The sequence below is a fragment of the Amblyraja radiata genome, chromosome 6 (assembly GCF_010909765.2).
Source record: "Amblyraja radiata isolate CabotCenter1 chromosome 6, sAmbRad1.1.pri, whole genome shotgun sequence".
NCBI lineage: Eukaryota > Metazoa > Chordata > Chondrichthyes > Rajiformes > Rajidae > Amblyraja > Amblyraja radiata.
In genome coordinates this window covers 30647834-30671760 of record NC_045961.1, presented here as the reverse complement: position 1 = coordinate 30671760, position 23927 = coordinate 30647834, and the positions used below count along the sequence as shown (strand labels likewise).

General features: G+C 42.6%; 1 protein-coding gene across 9 annotated transcripts in view; it reads left to right on the top strand.

Moving 5' to 3' along the window:
- Window positions 1-23927, top strand: part of fat3 (FAT atypical cadherin 3) — a 657225-nt gene that overhangs the window by 607035 nt on the left and 26263 nt on the right. For all 9 annotated transcript variants that reach the window (XM_033022431.1, XM_033022433.1, XM_033022434.1 and 6 more), the window contains 5 exons: window positions 3269-3403; window positions 7451-7608; window positions 19810-20272; window positions 21719-21872; window positions 22580-23232. In XM_033022431.1, the coding sequence (XP_032878322.1) occupies window positions 3269-3403; window positions 7451-7608; window positions 19810-20272; window positions 21719-21872; window positions 22580-23232 (1563 nt within the window). The remainder of the gene's footprint in view (window positions 1-3268; window positions 3404-7450; window positions 7609-19809; window positions 20273-21718; window positions 21873-22579; window positions 23233-23927) is intronic.

Here is a 23927-nt window from a genome sequence, read left to right as displayed (position 1 = left end):
TGCTCGAATTCCACTGTGGAAATTGGAAAACAAATCTCTCAGAAGTTTTTTAGAGAAATACACAGAGGAACATATACCAAGCGAGTCATCATTACGGAAAGATTATGTTCAAGATTCAAGATTCAAGAGGGTTTATTGTCATGTGTCCCTGATAGGACAATTAAATTCTTGCTTTTTTGCTTCAGCACAACAGAACATAGTAGGCATGACTGCAGAACAGATCAGTTTGTCCATATACCATTGTACAAATATATACACACATGAATAAATAAACGAATAAAGTGCAAATAATAGATAATGGGTTATTAATGTTCAGAGTTTTGTCCGAACCAAGTTTAATAACCTGATGGATGTGGGGAAGTAGCTATTCCTGAACCTGGTTGTTGCAGTTTTCAGGCTCCTTTACCTACTACCTGAAGGTAGCAGGGTGATGAGTGTGGGTCCTTAATGATGCTGCCAGCCTTTTTGAGGCAGCGACTGCGATAGATCCCCTCGATGGATGGGAGGTCAGAGCCGATGATGGACTGGGCAGTGTTTACTACTTTTTGTAGTGTTTTCCTCTCCAGGGCGCTCAAGTTGCTGAACCAAGCCACGATGCAACCGGTCAGCATGCTCTCTACTGTGCACCTGTAGAAGCTAGAGAGAGTCCTCCTTGACAAACCGACTCTCCGTAATCTTCTCAGGAAGTAGAGGCACTGATGTGCTTTCTTAATAACAGCATCAGTAATAGCAGCACCTGAGGTAGAAAGAAGTTTTTCACAACCGAAGTATATTCTGTCTGACAGACACCAGATAATTTGAAAAAATGCTAGTAATTATGTGTAACTAGGCAACTTTGGTCATTTAATGTGGTATACCTTTATATAATCATTTTTAACCATGGTGGTGGAAATACATGCCTTTTTTTGTCCATAAATGCCTTTTTCGTGCCTTTTTCGTAATTTTATTATGCCTTTTTGCCTGCCTATTTCAGAGTTTTTTAGTGCCTTAACACCCCGGCTCTAGTCATAACCATGGTTCTCCTTTACCCTTGTTTTATGAAAATTCATGATGAGATGAACCATGAACAGTGCATGATGTCCAGTACTTTGGTGAACAAATTGTTGTACTTCCGGTGGCGCTGGTGCCAGCAGCCTCCACCTACAGCCCGGTATCTTTTTGTTTTTTTGTTTATTTAGTTATGTAAAAGTGTGTTTTTTTTGTGTTTTTTTTGTGTTTTTATGTGGGGGAAGAGGGTACGGTGCGGGGGATACCGTCCTTCAGCCGCTTCCTGGTGAAGACGCGACTATTATTCGAGTCGCAGTCCTCGCCCCCCCCCCCCCCCCCCCCCCCAGCGGCCTACCTACTGGATTGGCGTGGCCTTTCCTGCCGGGATCGACCAGAGCTCCAGCAGCGGCGGGACAACGCTGATACATCGCGGGGCTGGCGATGCCTTACCGGGGATCGCCGTCTGGAGCCCGGAGTGCTGGACCTGTGGCACCGACATCATGGAGCTGCGGTTTGCGGAGCTCCCAATGCGGGCGGCGCTGATGGACAGCGCGGGGTCCTGCGACTCTGCCCGGCTCGGCCTGCGGACACGGGAGCTGCGGACTCCGGCTGCGGGAGGCAGCTGATCGGGAGGTCCGGGCCGCTGAGGAGGATGTTCACCGTCAGGGTTCGGCGTCGGCGTTCCACCAGCCCGGCGTGAGGGCCTGAACATCGGGCCACCCAGGGCGGCGACTGCGGGTGCTAGGAAGGCCTCGACCACGAGTGAACATCTGGGAAGAACGGAGTGGAGGCTTGCTGGACTATGGTGCCTTCCTCACCTTGGTGCCACTGTGTTATGTTGTGTCGTGGACTTTCACTGTTTGTGCTTTTTTTTTAAATTCTATTTTATTTTTAATATGTTTTATTATTTATTATTATTTATTTATTTTTATTTTTATGATACTGCCTGTAAGGGAAATTCATTTCGTTGTCTCTAACTGAGACAATGACAATAAATTTGAATACAATACAATACAATACAAATGCTCTACTTGCTTTAGCTATTGCAGTGTCAGAAGCTACTTTGATTATCAGAACAGTTCTGGTTGTGCATGTGTGGGGGACTAGTGTGTGCCTGTGCAATAAATACATTCATGCTTTCCAGGGTGATCCAGTGAGGAGCAAGGTTCTTGATCTCTCATTTCTCATCTTTAAACCAGGCATAGTTTCCAATTGTAATTCTCTGATAACAGTCGGCTAGCTCACAAAGACTGTGAATCAATCCTGCTGCCTTCATTGTGCGTGAATCTGATCCATATCAATCCATGCACACCTGTTGTGTAAATTTATAGATAATTATCTTGCAAAACTTTTGTTTCATTTCAACAGACTTCAACATATCAGTGGATACATTTTAACACGAAAAGAAAGCAGTTATAACTATGAGAGATTAATTTAGTGTCTGTTTCTGCAGTCCATTAGTATCTGCCGTGGATAAATCAGCAACGTACAATCTTAATGTGAACAAATTGACAGTTCTTATTTCAATGTCTTATATTAAAGAATCTGAGAATTATCTAAGAAACTAAAATGTTACTTGAAATTTAATATAAAGAAGCATTAATAAATATATATAATATCTCAGTATAAAATAATATATGATTATAGCCTTAAGTAGGGATTGGCTAACATTGTTTCTCTCAGGCAATCCTTTCGCTGAACACCTTCACTCAGTCCGCCTTGGCCTACGCAATCTCCCGGTTGCCAAACACTATAATTCCCCTTCCCATTCCCATACTGACCTTTCTGTCCTGGGTATCTTCCATGTCAGAGTGAGGCCCAGTGCAAATTGGAGGAACAGCACCTCATATTTTGCTAGGGAAGCTTACAACCCAGCAGTATGGACATTGGCATCTCTAACTTCAAGTAACCCCCCTCTCTCTGTGTCGCGCCCTCACCCTAGTCATTGTACTAGTTTCACTGTCGTCCTGCTGAGTTTCACTGTTTGCATCACTCAATATCACCTTCCCCACAGTTAACAATGGACTACTGTGGCCTCCACCTTTCCTTGATCATTAGTGCTGGCTTTGATTAGTCCTTTTGCATATCTTCCATTCATTTGTTCTATGTACCTTTTCATATCTCTCGTTTCCCTCTCCTCTGAGACTCAGTCTGAAGAAGGGTCTCGACCCAAAATGTCACCTATTCCTTCTCCCCAGAGATGCTGCCTGACCCGCTGAGTTACTCCAGCTTTTTGTGCCTATCTTCACTGTTTCTCTGTTTGTTTTCTTTCCAACAACAGGTGAACTCTGCCCTGTGGTTTCCGATGTTTGCCAAGACAAGCCTTGCCCAAGCGACATGCATTGCATTAGAGGCGGTGAGGGCCAGGGACCATACGTCTGTCAGTGTCCACCAGGGAATCTGGGAGAATGCTCTGGTAAGCAAGGAAGAGATTAAAGATGGCACCTAGTACTTATTAGCTCAGAAAAAACATCTTCATTTCTATACAATTCAGTTCAGTAAATGTCATGAAATACGTGAGATCAAACGAGGATTGGTTAAAGCAATTATTAATTATATTTCTCTTTTTTTTCTGTGGAATGGGTATCATTGGGTGGGATGATACCAAGCCAGTGAGAGATTGATGGAGTTTTGCTGATATTTTCTTCAACAAATCACCTAACATTTAGGGCCTACCTAATATTGAGCTTACTGAGAATAAGCATCACTTAGGCATCAATAAACCTCACCACGACCAGAGAGCAGTGCTGAACTACTATCTACCTCTTTGGTGACCCTCGGACTACCCTTGATCGGACTTTGCCAGCTTTACCTTGCAGTAAAGGCTATCCCCTTATCATGTGTCTGTACACTTTAAATTGATCAATTGTAATCATGTATTGTCTTTCTGCTGACTGGTTAGTACACAACAAAAAAGCTTTTCAGTGTACCTCAGTACACGTGACATTAAACTAAACTCACACAAATAGAACAATACAGCACAAGAATGTCTATGCCAAACATGATGCCAAGACCATCTCTTATCTGCCTGCACATAATCCATATCCCTTCATTCCCAGCAGATCTACATGCCTATCCAAAAAGTCTCTTGAATGCCTCTATTGCATCTGACTCAACCACCACCCAGGGCAGCAAATTCCAGGCATTCACCACCCACTGTGTTTAAAAAAAGGACTTGGCCCACACATCTCCTTTAAACCTTGCCCTTCTCACCTTGAACTCATGCCCTCTAGTATTTGATTTTTCCATCCTGGGATAACGGTTCTGACCGTCTACCCTATCTAAGTCTTTCATAATTTTACAGACAGTGTTTTAATTAGATTGAATTGCAAGGTGGAGAAGAGCATTATGTTTTTTTTCTCCATATTTTAACAACTAGGTTTTATTCTAATTGACTGAAGTTTATATAATTAAGGCAAGAACAAATTACAAGCAATAGTACCAGGCAACAGCTGTTAAATTACAATGCCCAATGTCATAAACAATCTTTTTGCCTTCCTATAAATTATTCATTTCCAATGTAAGCTGTGAAGTATGAGCAGTGACTGAAATTACTCATTAATCCATCACAACAAATTACTCCTAATAATTGCAAATAGTTTGCAGAAATAAGTAATGTATGTGACACTGGAAGGATACAGAGTAATGACTAGAGCAGGCTAAGAATGACACTGCTCGGGTAAATTAGTCATCAGTATGGGAAACATATAAATTGTGTATTTAATTACATCTTAATGCATTTTGGAATGAATTCTGATTTGGAATGAATGCAGTTATCTATTTTTGGAAGTAAATCCTCATTTCCTTAATTGAAAATAAAATAATTAGTTATAGAGTTGTTCTCATGGTATTTAGATTCCATTCTGTTGCACATAATATTATAATTTATTCAACAAGGGCAATAACCATAATAACTGTGGTCAGAGTTCCTGCTAAATTTAATTCAACTTGTAAATGTACTGAAGATCCTATCCTGAATCATGAGTCACTTTTGTCTCATTCTTCTGATATTTAGTGCTACTTTTTAACCATTTGGTTGGCATGACTAATTTGTCACATGTGTTGTTGGGTGACACCTAGTTTGAGCAAAGGGGGGGGGGGGGGGGGTGGTGAGAGTGGGTGGGGAGTGGCTTGAGGGTAGGGTACTAGGAGATAAACAAAATAATGAATTGTATGGGTGCATTTATTTCAAGAGCGCTGAGACAGAAAGGAGATACCACTTACAAAGGGAGTGAGCACCCATGAAGGGAGAGCAGCAATAGGAAATGTAGTAAATAAGGCCATTACTTTATTATAAATCAAGCTAAAGATGATTTATCTACCAAAGCTTATTGTTGCTGATTTTGCTTTGTGGAGCTTTAGATTATAAAAGGTTTAAAACATGCAATCTAATATTTTAAACGCTTAGTCAATGAATAATGGTAAATCATCAATTGGGTCATTTATAATTTTAATCAACAAAAATACACAAAATGCTGGAGTACAACAGTGGGTCAGGCAGCATCTCTGGAGAACAAAGATAGGTGTCGGGTCGGGACCCTTCTTCAAATTGATGAATAAGCACCAGTTGAGGATGCATCCCTTTTGACCTAGTTTAAAAAGTCCATTGTTTGGTGCATCTTACTGAGTTTACAGGGCAATTAGTTAAATTATCAAACTCTGCAAAAGTCTCTATTTAGTGTCTAAACAATAGAGTTTGCGGCCATTTTTTTCCCCTCAAGATTTAACATAAATTAGGGATGACAATGCTTCAGTCTATGCCTAGAAAATAAATTATTTATCATAATATCATATTATAATTTACCTTAAAATTCAAGTGGAGTGTAGTGTAGTGATTCTGAATAGGAAGTGTCCATCCAAATTTGCCAGCTTATTCTGAGTGACCATTATCGACTTTAATCATGGACAAATCCACATTCAATTACACAACCCTGGGAAAAAAAACAAAGCATTATATAATTGAACTCTCAAATAACTATGTAATTTTAGATTTAGGTATAAACAAGGAACTGTGGATGCTACTTTGCCAAGGAAAGACACAAAATGCTGGACTAACTCATCCGGTCAGGCAGCCTCCCTGGAGAACATGGATAGGTGACATGTATGGGCCTGTCCCACTTACGCAACTTTTTCCGCGAATTGGCCCGGCACCCGTCATAGGTCGTTGCAAGTCGCCGAAAATGTTGAACAAGGTACGACACTTTGGGCGACTACGCACGACCATACAGGTTTCACCCGCGACATGTATGGTCGTGAGTAGTCTCCTCAGTCGCCCAAAGAGTTGTAGCGTATTTCTGGTAACCGCTGAATTTTCAACATGTTGAAAATTTTCGGTGACCTGCAACGACCTATGACAGATGCTGGCAGTTGCCGAAAAACTTGTGTAAGTGAGACAGGCCCATTAGGGTTCCAACCCAAATTGGCACCTGCCCATGTTCTCCGGGGATGCTGACTGACCTGTTGTGTTACGCCAGCATTTTGTGTCTTTCCTTAAAGATCCTTCATCATAGAACAATCTACAAGTAATGTTACATGGTCTCATGATCCTACCCTGATAAACCAAAACATTAAACAATTTTCACCATAATTTTGTTCTTCCTGCTTAAAATTGTCATGTTTGTCATATAATAAATTATATGTGAAAATTGTTGCTCAAATTCAACTCCAATCCAGTGATAATTGGATGTCACGTTTGCCTGGAGAAATTATTGCTCAGCACGTCACCACAATTATGGAGCCCTGAAGATGCCCTGAGAAGCTATATAAATATAAAATTATATATGTATGTGCAAGTTCTTTCATTTATACTTTTAATTAATACTTTTAAACTGAAGAATAATTATAATTGCACCATACTGTTGTACATTCCATCTTCCAGAAAATAATTACTTTTTGACAATAAACGTTCTTAAATTCAGTTCATTCTACATAGAGTTTGATAAGGTATTCAATAGATTCAGGGTAATCCTTTGAGGTTGAGTATCCATAGGACTTTGAATGCATTTAGGACATGTTTCTATGTTCTCTCCATTATTATGTCCTCTCTTCTAAATGACCTACCAATTATCCTTGAGCACATTTCCGTCAAAAATGTACGATGGGAATATACTGTAAAGTTGATATCCATGTCAAAATTGGGAAAAATATTTGAACGGTTCATTATTGATCTGAATTGATGTTGCGCTCATTTAGCTGGTTTTCATCAAAATTCACCTGACTCAGTATATTCTCTGCCTTCATAATGAAACCTTGTTGGATACATGTATAAAATTGTAATAAAATGGTATTGAGTTGATTGCATTATTTTTATAATTAAACTAGAGGAATTCATAAATATTGTTATATTTTCTTCCAAGTTTATTACATGTCGCATTAAATGTAAGTTGCATAAGCAAGATTGTGTGTTTGCAAATTTTCACCCGATGGCAATGGCGTTCAATATGGCTTTCCTTAATTTATCCAGGTCACGCGTCCTTGAGTTTTGCTGGAAACTCTTACATTAAGTATCGGGTGGCTGAAAACAGCAGAAGACATGAACTGAAATTGGGGCTGCACTTGAGAACGCTTCAAAGTAATGGAATCATTATGTATGCTGAAGGGGAATACTGTGTCATTTTGAAGGTAAGCGTGATGGTCTGAATTTTGAATGTTGTCTTGAATTACATTTTTTAATTTGTATTTCAGTATTTAATTCCTCTTGAATTTAAGATGGATTCCTCTTGAATTCCTCTTAAATTTGAACTGTGATATACATAAAAATAGCTCAAATTGCTTCATAGTCAGATGTAATAGGAGGAAATTATGTGCTTTATGTATGTTAATATGGATAATGTGCATCAATATGATGCCATTTATATATAATTTAACCATAGAATCATTATACTATAAATTTGTCTGTAATGTCTGCATATCTTGTCTCAACCAAAAAGATACAGGTTGAGAGAGGCACCTTGGTCCCAAGAAAAGTGTCAACAGTGAAAGCTGACCTCAATAGCCTTGAATCAAGGATATTGCTTTCATAAACTGATTAACTAAATCCCCTTTTATTGCTTTAGACTTAAGGCTTTTCTGTGGTGCTTTGATATTATGTTCCATTGTTTAAGTTGCATTTCTGTGAACACCAAAACCTTTTATTCTCCTGTGACATACCAACAAAGTACCATATTTCCCGGCAATGATTACACTATTTTAGCCAAAAATAAGGCATGGAGATTTACCTGCGTCTTGGAGGCCGAAGGTTAGGTTGTTAGCCAAGAAAGATAGACTTGGTTATCCCTCAGTACAGTAACATCACGAACAATGTTGCTATACTGAGGGATAGCCAAGTCGATCCCTCATTGCTGGCAGCTGATTGGAAGCGGCTGTAAAATGGGAAGCGGCTGTAAAAGGACAGCGCCGCTGGGGGAGGGGGGGGGGGGGGGGGGGGGGAGAGAGTTCCTTTCACAGCATGTGGGGAATCTGGTCCGGATCAGCACGGGCAGGAGCGTTGAGAAGGAGGGAGTCGGCGATCATACCAGCAACTCACTCATCGCTGCCATTTCGCTCCGGGCGCAGAGCCATGGATTGTGGCCAGAGCGGGAAGTAACTCATGTGGCTGCTGGGACTGGACAGCGTAACCGGCCGCCACCTCAGTGCCTTCTCCAGACCCGCTCGCCACTGGCAGTGCTCTCCGTCTGAACACCTCTCTCTTGCCGCTCGCCGGTCTGGCTCATCTCATCCGCTTCCCGCAAATCGGGTAGCTCGGGTGGCTGCGAGCGACAGCGGAAGCAGCCGCCACCTCGGTGCCTTTTGCCGGCCCGGGGATGCTGTCCAGTCCCGGCGGCCGCTCCCGTTTTGGCACTACTGATCCTTATGTTTGAATTTCATAGTTCCTTAGCGCTCCCGTTTTTCCCACCATCTCTCCACCTACCATTACCTTCCACCCCCCACCCATTCAGTCATTCAGAATGGAGAAGATCTGGAAGCCTTGGGCAAATTGAATTGTCACTTTCTTTATTTTTATTTTTTACTAGACTAAGTGGGACCCGCTGGGTCCCATCACACGGGAGGCCTGGTCCCTCAACGCAACCCATTCCCGGACGCAATATTCTACCACTCACCCATAGCCCCTAACTGCGCAGGCGCGGCTTATTTCCCCTCATCCCCGAGCACTGGGAGGATGGGTGTGTGGGAGGGGGGTGTGTGTGTGGGAGGGGGTGTGTGTTTGTGTGGGGAAGAGGTGTGCAGGCAGAGGAGTTGTGGGGGGGAGTGGTGTGGGGAGGTTTGTGGGAATTGGGGGTGTTGTGAGGTGGGGAGGGGTTGTGGGGACAGGGAGGGGTTGTGGGAGAGGGGGATTGTGGGGGCGAGGGTGCGGGGTGCGGGGTGCGTGGGGGGGGTGGTGTGGGCGGCGGGGTGTGTGTGTGTGTGTGTGGGCAGGGTTGTGTGTGTGGGCGGGGGTGTGTGTCTGTGTGGGCGGGGGTGTGCGGGCGGGAGGGGAGTGAGCTCGGAGAAAATACGAGGGAAGAGCCAAGGGGAGAGGAGGGCATAACAGGGAGGGGGAGGAGCCAGCGAGGGGGACCAGAGGGGTAGTGGCTGGAATTGGCGATGCGATGGGGACTCACAGCGGGTGCTGGCCGCTGGTTGTTCTCCTCCGCCGGGATCAGAGTCTCCACTTTCCATTTGGCGACATCGGCGACATCTCTGACTCCGGGCTGGGTTTCTGACTCTGGTTGGGTCTCCATCTCTGGGGTGGGTCGGGTCTCCGACACTGGGCTGCTGCTTGGGGCGGGGCTGCTGCTTGGGGCGGGGATGGGCTGCTTCGGGTCCCTCCGAAAGTCTGGTTGGAAACCTCCGCCGGCCATCCTCAGCTACACTAAAGACGCGATGGTGCAGGAAAGGGCGGGCCGACCCGGGGAGTGACAGGGGAAGAGACTAATTTGTGCGGCGCTGGAAGGGAGGAGAAGAGATCGATCTGTGCACGTGCGGTTTTAAAGAATTTTAAACCTCGCTAACTTTTACGACATTCAACCGATCGGAAAAAAATTTGGTGCAATCGCAGTACAGGAGAACGGTGAGTGAACTGATGAAACATCGTAGCACTATCGCAAACTTTTGCACAAATAGAATGACCGCCAAACCGGAAGATAACAAGATCAGAGTTTTAGTTATGTATAGATTTTTTTTAATTTTTGAGCGTGAGCCTTTTTTTTGTGCGTCCCGCCAGCTTTTTTTTCAAAATTTAGATGGGGGTGCGTCTTCGATGCATGTGTATCTTCATTGCCGGGAAATACGGTATTTATAATTGGAGTGTTGTGGTGTAAACTCAAGCTGCCACCACAAGCATTACTGGGAAATTAATCACACGCATCTCAGAAAACCATTTCAAATTTCACAGAACCACAAAGCACTTCTATTCAACCCTATAAAACAAGAAATGGGAATCATTTGAAAATAGCATATTACAATACACATCTCAAGTAGTCTTTGTTAATATTAATCTTTCAATTATTCATGTCAGATTTAAACTCTAGTTTTATTACTGCATGAGGTGATGCTTTTTCATCTGCTTTGGGCACACATGCAGTCATTTATCAGAAGATTCAGCCTTAGACTCAGCAAAGCAAACTTCAGTAAATACACAATTTTATCTGATTCGCACAATGATTTGCTTTAACCTTGGCAAGAAGTTGCTGTTAACCTGTCTGCAGGATCTGATGAACGGACTTTCAGGTGGCGTGTCTGGCAGCATCTTCCTAATGAAATGGTAATCTTTGGATCTTTGAATGAGCTCTGTATATTTTATTGGAGTAGGAATTAATGCTCCTTTACATGGTTTTCTCTAAATCCACACCTTCCCATAGTTAGTGGTTGCTCAGAGTGGTGATGGGAATCAGATGGTGTATTGTGCAGAAGCACAAGTGAAAGGTTGGTGCCCTAGAAATTGTAAAGCATCTGAAAGGCACATAACAGTAGGGGTGGGGTTAATGGTTACTTGTGCCAGGGTTGTGTGAGAACCTTCAGCTCTAGCCGAGAGCATTTATTTAGAGAGGGCTAGAATATAAAAACAGGGATGAGATGCTGAGGCTATATAAGGCGCTAGTCAGACCGCATTTGGAATATTGTGAGCATTTTGGGGCCTCACATCTGAGTAAGGATGTGCTGGCGCTGGAGAGGGTCCAGAGAAGGTTTGCGAGAATTATCCCAGGAATAAGTGAGTTAACATATGATGAGCGTTTCACGGCACTGAGTCTCTACTCGCTGGGGTTTAGAAGGATGAGGGGGGCCTCATTTAAACTTACCGAATAGTGAAAGGCCTGCATAGAGTGGATGTAGAGAGGATGTTTCCACTAGTAGGAGAGTCTAGAACCAGAGGTCATAGCCTCAGAATAATAGGATGTCTCATTAGGTCAGAAGGTGGTGAATCTGTGGAATTCATTGCCCCCAGAAGGCTGTGGAGACCGTCTGGATATGTTTAAGGCAGAGATAGATAGATTCTTGATTAGTGCGGGTGCAAGGGGTTATGGACAGAAGGCAGGAGAATGGGGTTAAGAGGGAAGAAAGATCAGCCATGATTGAATGGTGGAGTAGATGGGCCAAATGGCCTAATTCTGCTCCTATCACTTATGAACATGAACCCAAGACATCAGGTATAGTTGAATAGCCTTTCACAATGGCAATTAGTCATTAATTCCCTGTTGCAGAATGGAGGACATGGAGGAAATTGCACCTGGGAGCAAAGTTGGGGATGGGGGCGTGAGAGCTGATTAGGAGGGTGGGGGGCGGGGGGGGGGGGGGGGGCGATCATGAAGAGAAATGATCAGATAGAAGCAGCAGCCAATGGGTTAATGGCAAAGACAGACGCAAAAAGCTGGAGTAACATTTCTGGTTGAGACCCTTTTCAGACAGGAAGAAGGGTCTCGACCGGAAACGTCACCCATTCTTTCTCTCCAGAGATGCTGCCTGTCCCGCTGAGTTACTCCAGCTTTTTGTGTCTATCATCACTTGAAACCGGCATTTGCAGTTTCTTCCTACACAATGGGTTAATAGCTATGGTGAAGTGGACGTCAACAGAATCAGTTGGTAAGATCGAGCAGTGTGAAGAGTTAAGGGCCTGTCCCACTTTCACGACAATTCAAAACCTCTGCCGAGTTTAAAGGACCTAAAAAAAAAATCAAGATGGTGGTAATCTACGAACTCGTACGACCTTCCATGACTATGTTCACGAACTCCTACGAACTCCTACGAGTATGTCTACGAATTCCCATTACTATTTCGATGCCCTCCTTACGAGTAAAAAGTTGCAATTTCTTTCATCCTGACCATTTTTTTACTCGTGGACTTTTTTATCGGGCTGGAAAAAACGTTCCGACTTACCTGATGCCACAAGTACCTACAGCTAGCATAACGGGACGCTACGATATTTCTACGAACTCCTACGACCTACTACGGACTCATTACAAACATTCTGCGAGTTTGAATCAAGGGGAAAACTCGGGAGAATTCGTGAATAACTCGTGAAAGTGGGACAGGCCCTTTAGGGAGGATGGGCTGGGAGAAGTATCAAAGATTCCCATTCAGGCCCAAGGTCAGGATAAAAGAACGGCTAATTAGATAGAAAATCAGGAGAGGATTGCAGTTGATGCAGTGTCTGAACTCATTGTCATGCAGCATGGGAAAAGACCTTCAGCACACAAAGGTAGCACCATCCATCAAGGAGCAGTTTACACTGATTTTATGCTAATCCTATTTTATTCTTTTCACACTCCTATCAACGTCTCCCAGAATCAGCCACTCACTCATACAAAAGGGGCAATTTACAGTGGCCAATTAACCTATCAGTATGTGCTCCTTTGGGAAGTAAAAAGAAGTCAGAGCAGCTACTAGAAACCCATGGAAGTCACCGGGAGAACATGCACATTTCAGAGGTCAGGATTGAACTTGGAGCCATGAGACAGTAGCTTTACCAGCTGCACCATTGTGCCACCATATCTAATGCTAGACTTGGGGATTGCTGTGGTGGCTTGGGTAACAATCAGTGAAACAGAGAACATAAACAATCACAATAACACTTTATTAGCCAAGTATGTTTTGCAACATACGGGGAATTTAATTTGCCAAGTCAGTCATACAATAAAAAGCAATGGAACACACAAAATACATTTTAACATAAACATCCACCACAGTGACTCCTCCACATTCCTCACTGTGATGGAAGGCAAAATACAAGTTCAAATCTCTTCCCTTTTCCCGTGGAGAACAAAGCCTTCCTAGAGAGAGTTGGAAGACTATAGATGCTCTCGCTGCAATAGCATAGTTGATCAGGACCCTTTCAACCAGTGACAGCCAACCTTACCCTTCCCACTAAAACATGCTTCAGTGTGCATAGTGTGCCCCAATCACAGGTTTCAAAGGTCCAGAACAATTATGCCGAAACAACATTTAGGCGGTACGGTGGCCTAGCAATGCGGCTACTGCCTCACAGCGCCAGAGACACGGGTTCGATCCTGCCTACGGGTGCTTGTCTGGATGGAGTTTGTACGTTCTCCCCGTGACCTGCATGGGTGTTCGAAGAGATCTTTGGTTTCCACCCCAACTCCAAAAACGTACAGATTTGTAGGTTAATTCCGTATAAATATAAAATTGACCCTAGTGTGTGTAGGATAATGTTAGTGTGCAGGGATCGCTGGGCAGTGCAGCTGGGTGGGCCGCGGGGCCTGTTTCCATGCTGTATCTCTGAACTAAACTAAACTATACATTTGCATGCAGTTTGATCTCATTGCACGGTAAGATCCTCCATGTTTATTTACAAAGAACTTGTACATTGATTGGCTCCAATGTATAATGCATGGAACGTTTCTATGCACAAGCATAGAAATTCAATCGTCGTGCAATATATTTGTGTGGTATGCATTTTATTTCTATCAAAGATTAAGCTAATTTACACGATGATTTCAGTCAGGGAAGCTGATGCTGGTTTTTAGGAGCTGGTAATGACTCATGATGTCACTGAGAATTTATAAATAATGTTTCAGTATAAGAGGCACATCTATTAAAGTAGCTTGCAATATAAGCTGCTGGAATAAATAATTTGAGTAAATTCAATTCAAAAAATGTAATGGAACCAGCAATTGTTTTAAGAATTCATTGCATTCAAAGCTTAGTATTAATAGAGATTAGTAGAAAAGACACCATGATGTGCTTTAATTGAACATTAACTGGTAAGAGTAAATGATTGGAGCAGACTTCTCGTAATGCCTCCTGTAAGTCTGGATGCTTATTCATATCCTAATCAAAAAACAACTCAACAAACAGCCTCCTTGAGGAGTCATTTGCTGAGCAGTTTCTGTGAAAAGTATAAGCTGGAGCAGGTCACCTGTCCCCTTGTACCAGGTTTCACATTCAGTAAGATCAGGTCTGTCCTTTCCTGAACTAATCTTGACTCCTTAAATCTGCCAATCTCTGTCTTATGTTTACTCAGTAACTGAATTTCCACAAACATATTTTGTTGAAAATCCCTAAGATTGACTCCCCTCTGGATGAAGAGCTGTCTTCTCATCTCAGATCTCAGCCTCAACCCCCGCCACGTATTTATGAATTCCATCTACCTCCTACTCTGTGTGAATTTCAGTTTTACCATCAATATAAAAGTATATCAAGAGCTTCCATTGACCCTGCAAGTCATGCCCAGAAGCAACTGGCAGCCTCTTGAGTAAATTCTCCATCAACCAATAGCCGTCATTCACAATTTGCTGCGCTGTTGAATATTGTGCCGCCTTTAGTGAATCTCCCCATTTGGGATGGGAAACTTGAACTGTGGTTCTCTTTCCATAGATCCTGCCTGAGCTGCTTGAGTGTTTCCAGCTTTATCTGTTTTTATTACATCTAATTATTGAATCTCAGTGGCCTGGGTTCAGAGACAAATCAATCAGAATTGTCCCTTTGCCCTTCTGTCCCCCTCTTGTCTCCTCCTCCTCCCTCCCCCCCCATCCCAACCTCCCCCCCTCCCGCCACCCCCCCCTCCCCCCTCCCACCACCCCCCCTCCCCCCTCCTGCCAACCTCCCCCCCCTCCCGCCACCCCCCCTCCCCCTCCCACCACCCCCCCTCCCGCCCTCCCCCCTCCCACCACCCCCCCCCTCCCCCCTTCTGCCAACTCCCCCCCCCCATTCCTTGCGTCTCCATCCCCATGATTGAGCAGCAATTACGCAGATGGTCAAATGACATTTGGCCAGGAGCCAATTTTCATGTCCTCATTATGGACAGCTGCTTAATGAGTTTACTCTGGTGAACTGTTTGATCAGAAGTTTTATGGTTATGGAGGTATTAATGAAGTTTGTAGAAAAGTGAATGGACAAAGCCATTGCCGAATTGGTCCTCAGACAAATAAGATCACTGTCCAGAAGCAACTGGCAGACCCAGAGGATGAGACTGCTGGTGAATAACAGGCAGTAAAGCCAGAGAATGGTGGACAACAGAGAGAAGAGCAACAGTGAGGCTGAGTTGACAGCAGGTTTTACACGTCCAGTAGGATGTGCAGACAAAGGCTCAGCGTCTCTGACCTTTCTGGGGAGCAGTGGATCTGGAGCATTTGATTGACACATCAGCTGGTCACAAAATCTTCCGCTCCCTCAACAAAGACCTGCTGGCTATGCATTGCCGGATGCTATTAAATAACAGCTGGCTTAAATTCTTAGATAGACACAAAGAGATGTAGTAATTCAGCAGGTCAGGAGTCCCACCAATGAAGCTCAAAAGCAAAGCTAGAAATTACTGAGTCCGTCTTCAAGGTTTGCCATCTCTTTGCATTGAAATCCTTTGCACCCTTTCATGGCGTGACTCTTTTAATGGTCACCTTGAGACTACAAATAAGTGAAATTCAGAGGGACCTAGGTATTCTAGTGCATGAATCACAGAGCTAGCAAACAAGTCCAACAAGTAGATATGAAGGTGGTTGGCATATTTAAGAATAGGAAGGTTTTCTTACAATTGTATAGGTACTGGTAGGCCACGCCTGGAGTGCTATGCACAGTTTTGGTCCCCTTACCTAAAAAGGAAAATGAAAACTTTGAAGGCAGCCCAAATGATATTCACCTGAATGAGAAAGCACAAAGCCCACTGTTGGACCTGTGATCTGTGGCTAGTAAGACACCAAGGGCAAGTTGGATAGTGGGGATGTTAAGTCCCACCTACAGCGCGGAAACAGGCCCTCCGGCCCACCGAGTCCGCACAGACCAGCGATCCATGCACATTAGCACTACCTGACACACACTAGGGACAATCTACATTTATACCAAGGCAATTAACCTACAAACCTGTACGTCTTCGGAGTGTGGGAGGTAACCGAAGAACTCGGAGAAAACCCACGCAGGTCACAGGGAGAACGCACAAACTCCGTACAGACAGCACCCGTAGTCGGGATCGAACCTGGGTCTCTGTTGCTATAAGGCTGTTGCTACCGCTGTGCCATCCTGCCACCCGGGTCTTAAGGTGTAGTCTCCCCAGTCCTCATGGAGGTCACCACTTTCATCCGCTAAAGTCATCTTCCAGGATTGCAAATATCCTCTGGATTCCCAGGACTGTTAGCAAGTCTACTGCCAGGGAGCTTGTGTGATCAATAGCCAAGAGGGACAGTAGTGAGGTTATGAGGGTATTGAATGTGAGATAGACAGACCCTTCCTCCAGGCCAGTTGTTGTGCACCGCAGATCCAAGTAGTTCGTGTTTCTTACCTTTCACTACTCAATGTTGAATGCGCAGTAGAAACTGTTTCCAATCAATCCCTGTAAGTGGAATTATATCCAAAACCATTCCAGTGCAACTCTTCTCTTCACGTGCAGTAAAGGTGTCACATCCTTTCTAAAATGCTGCACAGGGCTGACCAGAATATTCCATTCAAAGATGCCCTGGTGTTTCATATAAAATTAGTGTCTTCCTGCCTTTTGTTTTCTATGCTTGAAAAAGACCAAGATCCGAACCATCACATTAGCTACAGTATCTGTTAATTTGCCCGGTAATCCGTGCACAAACCTCTCTGCCCCCAGGTCCTATCATGCCCCACCTCTTTATATTTTAAGGCATAAATGCTATCCTTCCTTGACATGTGCTGTAAGGCAGCAGCTCTCCAGGTATTTTTGCCAGAGCAAATTAACAAGCTGTAATTTACTCCATCATCACTACTTGTGTGATCATTTGTCAGTCTTGGGTGTGTAGCAGATGTCAGAGATTCCTACAAAATGAGAACAAAATAATTGCGTTACAGTGCCCACCGTCATGTTTGGGACAAAAGCCCATCATTTATTTATATGTCTCTGTACTCCACAATTTGAGATTTATAATAGAAAAAAAATCACATGTGGTTAAAGTGCACATTGTCAGATTTTATTAAAGGCCATTTTTAAACATTTTGGTTTCATCGTGTAGAAATTACAGCTATGTTTATACATAGACTCCCCATTTCAAGGCATCATAATGTTTGGGACACATGGCTTCACAGGTCTTTGTAATTGCTCAGGTGTGTTTAATTGCCTCCTTAATGCAGGTATAAGAGAGCTCTCAGCACCTAGTCTTTCCTTCACTTTCCATCACCTTTGGAAACCTTTATTGCTGTTTATCAACATGAGGACCAATGTGCCAATGGAAGTCAAATAAGCCATTATGAGACTGAGAAACAAGAATAAAACTGTTAGAGACATTAGCCAAACCTTAGGCTGACCAAAATCAACTGTTTGGAACATCATTAAGAAGAAAGAGAGCATGGGTGAGCTTACTAATCGCAAAGGGACTGGCAGGCCAAGGAAGACCTCCACAGCTGATGACAGGAGAATTCTCTCTATAATAAAGAAAAATCCCCAAACACCTGTCCAATAGATCAGAGTGATGGCAAGAGCAAAGTATGGGGGAGAGAAGGAACTGCCCAAGATCCAAAGCATACCACTTCATCTGTGAAACACGGTGGTGGGGGTGTTATCGCCTGGGCATGTATGGCTGCTGAAGGTACTGGCTCACGTATCTTCATTGATGATACAACTGCTGATGCCGGTAGTAGCATAATGAATTCTGATCTGCTCAAGTTCAAACAAATGCCTCAAAACTCTTTGGCAGGCGATTCATTCTACAGCAAGACAATGATCCCAAACATTCTGCTAAAGCAACTAAGGAGTTTTTCAAAGCTAAAAAATGGTAAATTCTTGAGTGGCCAAGTCATTCACCCGATCTGAACCCAATTGAGCATGATTTTTATACGCTGAAGAGAAAACTGAAGGGGACTAGCTCCCAAAACAAGCATAAGCTAAAGATGGCTGTTATACAGGCCTGGCAGAGCATCACCAGAGAAGACACCCAAAAACTGGTGATGTCCATGAATCGCAGACTTCAAGCAGTCATTGCATGCAAAGGATATGCACCAAAATACTAAACATGACTATTTTCATTTACATGACATTGCTGTATCCCAAACATTATAGTGCCCTGAAATGGGGGAACTATAATGTTTCATTTACATTACACTTCTGTAATTTCTACATGGTGAAACCAAAATGTATAAATGGCCTTTATTAAAATCTGACAATGTGCACTTTAACCACATATGATTTTTTTCTATTACAAATCTCAAATTGTGGAGTACCGAGGCAAATAAATAAATGATGTCTCTTTGTCCCGAACATTATGGAGGGCACTGTATATGAAGTCTTTCCTCAAGTTATTCAAAGTACTTTTATGGACAATTACTTGATACATGCCTGCGTGAGGGATAAAGGTAGGTACTCTCACAGCATTTAGGCATTTAGATGAGCACTTGAATTGTCATGTGTAGGAAGGAACCGCAGATACTGGTTTAAAGCCGAACATAGACACAAAAAGCTGGAGTAACTCAACAGATCGGACAGCATCTCTGGAGAAAGGAATAGGTAACATTTTGGGTCACTACCCTTTATTGTCATGAAGTAGAAGACTGCATGCTGAGTGTGAGGAATCGGGAATGGTGTGGGTAGCTACTTGATGGTATTATGTCCTGTTTCAGTACTGTGTGACTCTCTGGCTCAATAATGTTAGTAAACATGACAGCCACAGCAGGAGGCTGCAAAGTGTAAATTAAGGAATTAACAGTTTGGTCTCTTCTTTAATGAATATTGCCCAAGGTATAGGATGAACCCTAAGCTCTTCAAAGTGCTCTATGCAATCTTTTTACAACAGCTGAACAAATGACTAGGTTTAATACCTTATCGGAAAGATAGCATTACACATTGTAACAATCCTACAAAACAGCACTGAGATGTCTCAGTGGATTACATGCTCAACCCTGCTGTGTGTCGTGACCTAATCTTCTGAATTAAAAATGAGATGATAATAACATCAGGTGAGAGATGCAGTGAGGGGAGGGTGAGACGAAGGTCAAGAGACAAAATGAAGGGAAATTGAGGAGATGAATGTTGGTGGGTGGTTCCAAGGGAGGATGGGATAGATTTTGTGTGTAGTTGTATGTTTGTGTATTGTCTGTATGTATCCTTATTCTATGCTATATTGTATGTTTGTGTGCATGTCTGTTCACACACTGAGACAGTGTGGCACAGTCCATTTCCCTATTAGCTTGGATTTCCTTGCCATTAGACTAGGACCATTTGATAGCTGGACTGCAGTGGCCACCTGACATCCAAAGAGTTAATGTACAGGTACCTTCCACTTCACAGAGGTATTTTAAAATGTGGAACAACAGTTAAGTATGTTTTAACCCGATGGTGTAAGCATTTTGAATAGCATTACTTGAGATAAGGTTACTTTGATATTTTGTTTGTGTACGTGACTCATTTTTTTAAATGTCAACTCTTTCTGTCCTATATTATCACACAAGATTGTGGATGGGAAGCTCTGGTTCCAGTTGGACTGCGGCAATGGACCAGGCATTGTCGGCATCTCCGGCAGGGCGGTGAACGATGGGAATTGGCACACTGTCTTTCTGGATCTCAACAAGAATTTTACCAGCCTCGCACTTGACGACACCTACGTGGAGCGACGGAGAGCTCCTTTCCACTTTCAGTCCCTCAGCATCGACAACTCCATCTACTTTGGGGCCCAGGTGCCAGCTGCCCGTAGCCTTTCGAGCCAGAAAAAGACTCAAGTCGTGGGTGGATTTCAAGGATGCCTGGACTCGGTCGTCCTTAATGACAATCAGTTGCCACTCCAAAACAAACACAGCCACTTTGCTGAAGTGGCAGAACTGACAGAACTGAAGCTCGGCTGTGTCTTATATCCTGATACCTGTGCAAGGGTACCGTGCCAGAATGGAGGGACTTGTGTTAGCCTACCATCTGGTGGTAAGTTGCAATATTGCACTTTAAGTTCCACCTGACATAGAATAATCTGATGATGTAGCTAAAGCTCTCAAATATTGACATCTTTAGAAGTATCTAATTAACACTCCAAATACTTTTTTTTATCAGATACGAGTTGTGTGTATGCTAATAAATCATCTTATCAGGAATAAGTGCAAAATTAATGGGTGATTTAGTGAATAAGAGACTAGCAGAGCCATGTATTACATTTAAAAATGCAATATATTGCAAACGTAATTCTACTAATTTTATGTAGTGCAAATTAAATCATTGTATTATAAAAGAAAGTGGAAAATATATAACGCTTTAGATTTCACAAGAAGTCATAAGATATTTCATCAGTCATTTACAATGTGAAGAGTATTATCCAGATCTGCAACATGGTCAAATGAATAAGGAAAATTCCATTCGTAAGTCCCCGCCCCCACGCCACCTCTCCCTGTCCCGCGCGTCTCCCTCTGTTTCTCGCGTGCCTTCTCGCATCCTCGTTTCCTGTTGCACTAAAATAGGTTTAAGGAAGTCTTATTTGTAAGGTTTCAAATTTATGCAAGGAGGATAATAAATAGGAATACAAAAAAGCACACTGTATCTACATATTAAAGTGCAAGTGCTGGAACCTTGTGTTGGACGACAGCATGCTGGACAAACTCAGCTGGTCAGGCAGCATCTGTGGAGGGAAAGGACAAGTGATCGTTCAGGGGAAGGATCCTTTTTCCGACTGCTCATTCCCTCTGCAAGTGTTGCATGACCCACTGAGTTCCTCTAGCACTTTGTATTTTGCTATATCTAAGGCGCTGCCATGGTGAAATTGTACTGCATGTTATTAGTACATGATAATATCTGCCTTAGTTTCACTACCAAATGTTGATACAACATACTAGACTCTGATTGTGGGGTGGAAATTGACCTGATCTTTTATCATGATTTGAATTCACACACTCCATATTGTTGGTTTATAAAAATGAGCAGGAACGTTAGTGGCGTTATATCCTCCCATCTTGTCAGCTTGTGAGATGTGAATAGAATTTGTTGAGGAGCAATAGACAACCTGATGAAGGAACTCAGCGGGTCAAGGAGGGGGGGAAGGAACAGTCGATATTTCAGTCCTGATGCAAGTTTTTGCCACAACCATTTATCCCCACGGATGCTCCTCTATCTGTCGAATTCCTCCAGCAGATTGTTCATTGCTTCTGATATCTGCACCTGCAGTTTCTTTATATCTCCAGTCTACTGAGGAGGGCAGGTGAACAACACATTCTTAAATGAGAAGAAAATCTGGTACTGTAAGGCAAAGCTGATGGACCGATACTCCTGATTCTCTATGTTTTCCTTCTGTTTCCTGAGACAAAGTGCTTGCCATGCTCTTGCTTTAATGCATTCGGAATAATGTTCTGAAATCCATGCTATTCTGCTATTCTGCTTCAACAGGTTATCAATGCAGCTGCCTGTCACAGTTTACAGGAAATCGGTGTGAGACAGAAGTTACAGCCTGCTACCCAAACCCCTGTCAGAACGGGGGCTCCTGTAATCCAACTGGCAACGATTTTGTCTGCAGCTGCAAGGCGGGTTTTGTTGGTTTGATGTGAGTTTCCTTCCTATTGCTCAATACTGTACCCAACATTTCATTATGTGGCCTTATCTGACCTCCGAGTTTGAGGCACAATTTAGTTTTGAAGTATTTGAGATCAGCCAGAATTTAATTGCTGTTAATTAGCAGACGTAAAAAAATAAATACACATGAAGGCAAAATAAAAGAAAATATATCACAGCGCTCACTTAAAAATGGAGACAATTGGATTGACTGATATGGAAAATTGTTTGACACTGTACAGCGTAAATTAAAATGCTATTAGCAAACTAAGGGCACAAAATGATTAATATCTGTTAGATTGGATTCAAAAAGGAGTTAGGTATTTTATTGCTCAACTAATGGTACTTCTGGACCATGTTGTCCTTCGTATTGTACTGCACAGCAGAATTTCTCCGAATGAATAAGCAATGAGTCAGTGGAAAATAATTTGTTTTTATTCATCTGTAAATATTAAGGGAAAATGGAGCAGTGTTCTGCAACATTCAACAAACTACCTGTACCATTATTATTGTGTGAATGAAGGATTCAGTTTGTTTCTTTTTTCTTTTATAGAGGCCACAAAGTCTAAAAATTAAGAAACGAATGATAAAAAAAATCCTAAATGAAATAACCTCTGATAAAATGCATTACCTTAGTATAATAGATAAAATCTCTTTTGGAGCGTGGATGATTTAAAAAAATGTTATTTTTTCCTGCAGATGTGAAGAAGACATTGATGAATGCGATATAGAAGAATGCCACAATGGAGGAACATGCTTCAACACATTAGGCTCATTTAAGTGCAACTGTACTTCAGGATTCATGGGCCTCCACTGCGATCTCCGACCTATGGTTGTGCCCAATATACAACCTGGACATCCCTACGTTGGAAAAGAGGAGCTCATTGGAATAGCCGTTGTTTTATTGATTCTCATGTCACTGGTGGTACTCTTTGCAATTTTCCGAAAGAAGTTCTTCAAGAAACATGCACGTAACAATATTACCCTTGTTCAGGATCCTGCAACAGCAGCACTGCTCAATAAACCTAATGGCATGCAATTCAAAATTATTAGGAATAATGGCGATATCCGTAAGATATATCAAGAGACTGGAGGTCCTCCCCAAGTGCCAGTCAGACCAATGGCTTATACTCCATGTTTCCAAAGTGACTCAAGAAACAATTTAGACAAAATTGATGGATTGGGGATAGAACACCAAGAAATGAGCACCTTCCACCCTGATTCTCCTCGACTACTGACTACACGTAGAGGTGTTGTTGTGTGCAGTGTTGCCCCAAATCTCCCATCAGTTACTCGATCTGTCTCTGACTGTGATTCACTGAGAAAGAACACGTGGGATACCGAGAGAGATGGTAATGACTATTATCTTATCCTTGTTGTTAGATGATAAGAATATCCTTTTTTGTTGTAACTATTTCTCCTTGTGTGTTTTTCCTTTGTATCTCTCCCATCCTCATTTCTATGTTTCATCGAGAAGTAGGAAGGAAATGAATGTAATACCGCTCTAACTCTACCGCTCTATCAGTTGTTCCGTGTGTCAGTGAACAAGGAACAAATGAAGTTAAGAAAGTTTGGTATTTTATTCAAGGTGACACTCTTTACATGAAGAAGGGTCTCGACACGGAAAGTCACCCATACCTTCTCTCCAGAGATGCTGCCTGTCTTGCTGAGTTACTCCAGCATTTTGTGTCTACCTTCGATTTAAACCAGCATCTGCAGTTCTTTCCTACACACTCTTTACATGAAGTTTGGTCATCATGCAGATTGACATTTATTTTCAAAAATGTTAATCTATAAGTGCAGATAATGTCAAACTACAACTAAGATGTTATGATTTTTTTTTGCGAGTTCTATTTAATTAGATGGGGTGTGAGCATGTATGCTGAAAGGGAAAAAAATGTTTTTCGTTAGAATTAAACAGTTTATCACCAATTCAATAATTTCTTGTATTAAACTCAGGACACATAGGTTTGTTAAGGATATAAATTAATTACGCTTGAACTTATATGTAGTTCCTACATCTACACTTGATGAGACAATTGGGGGC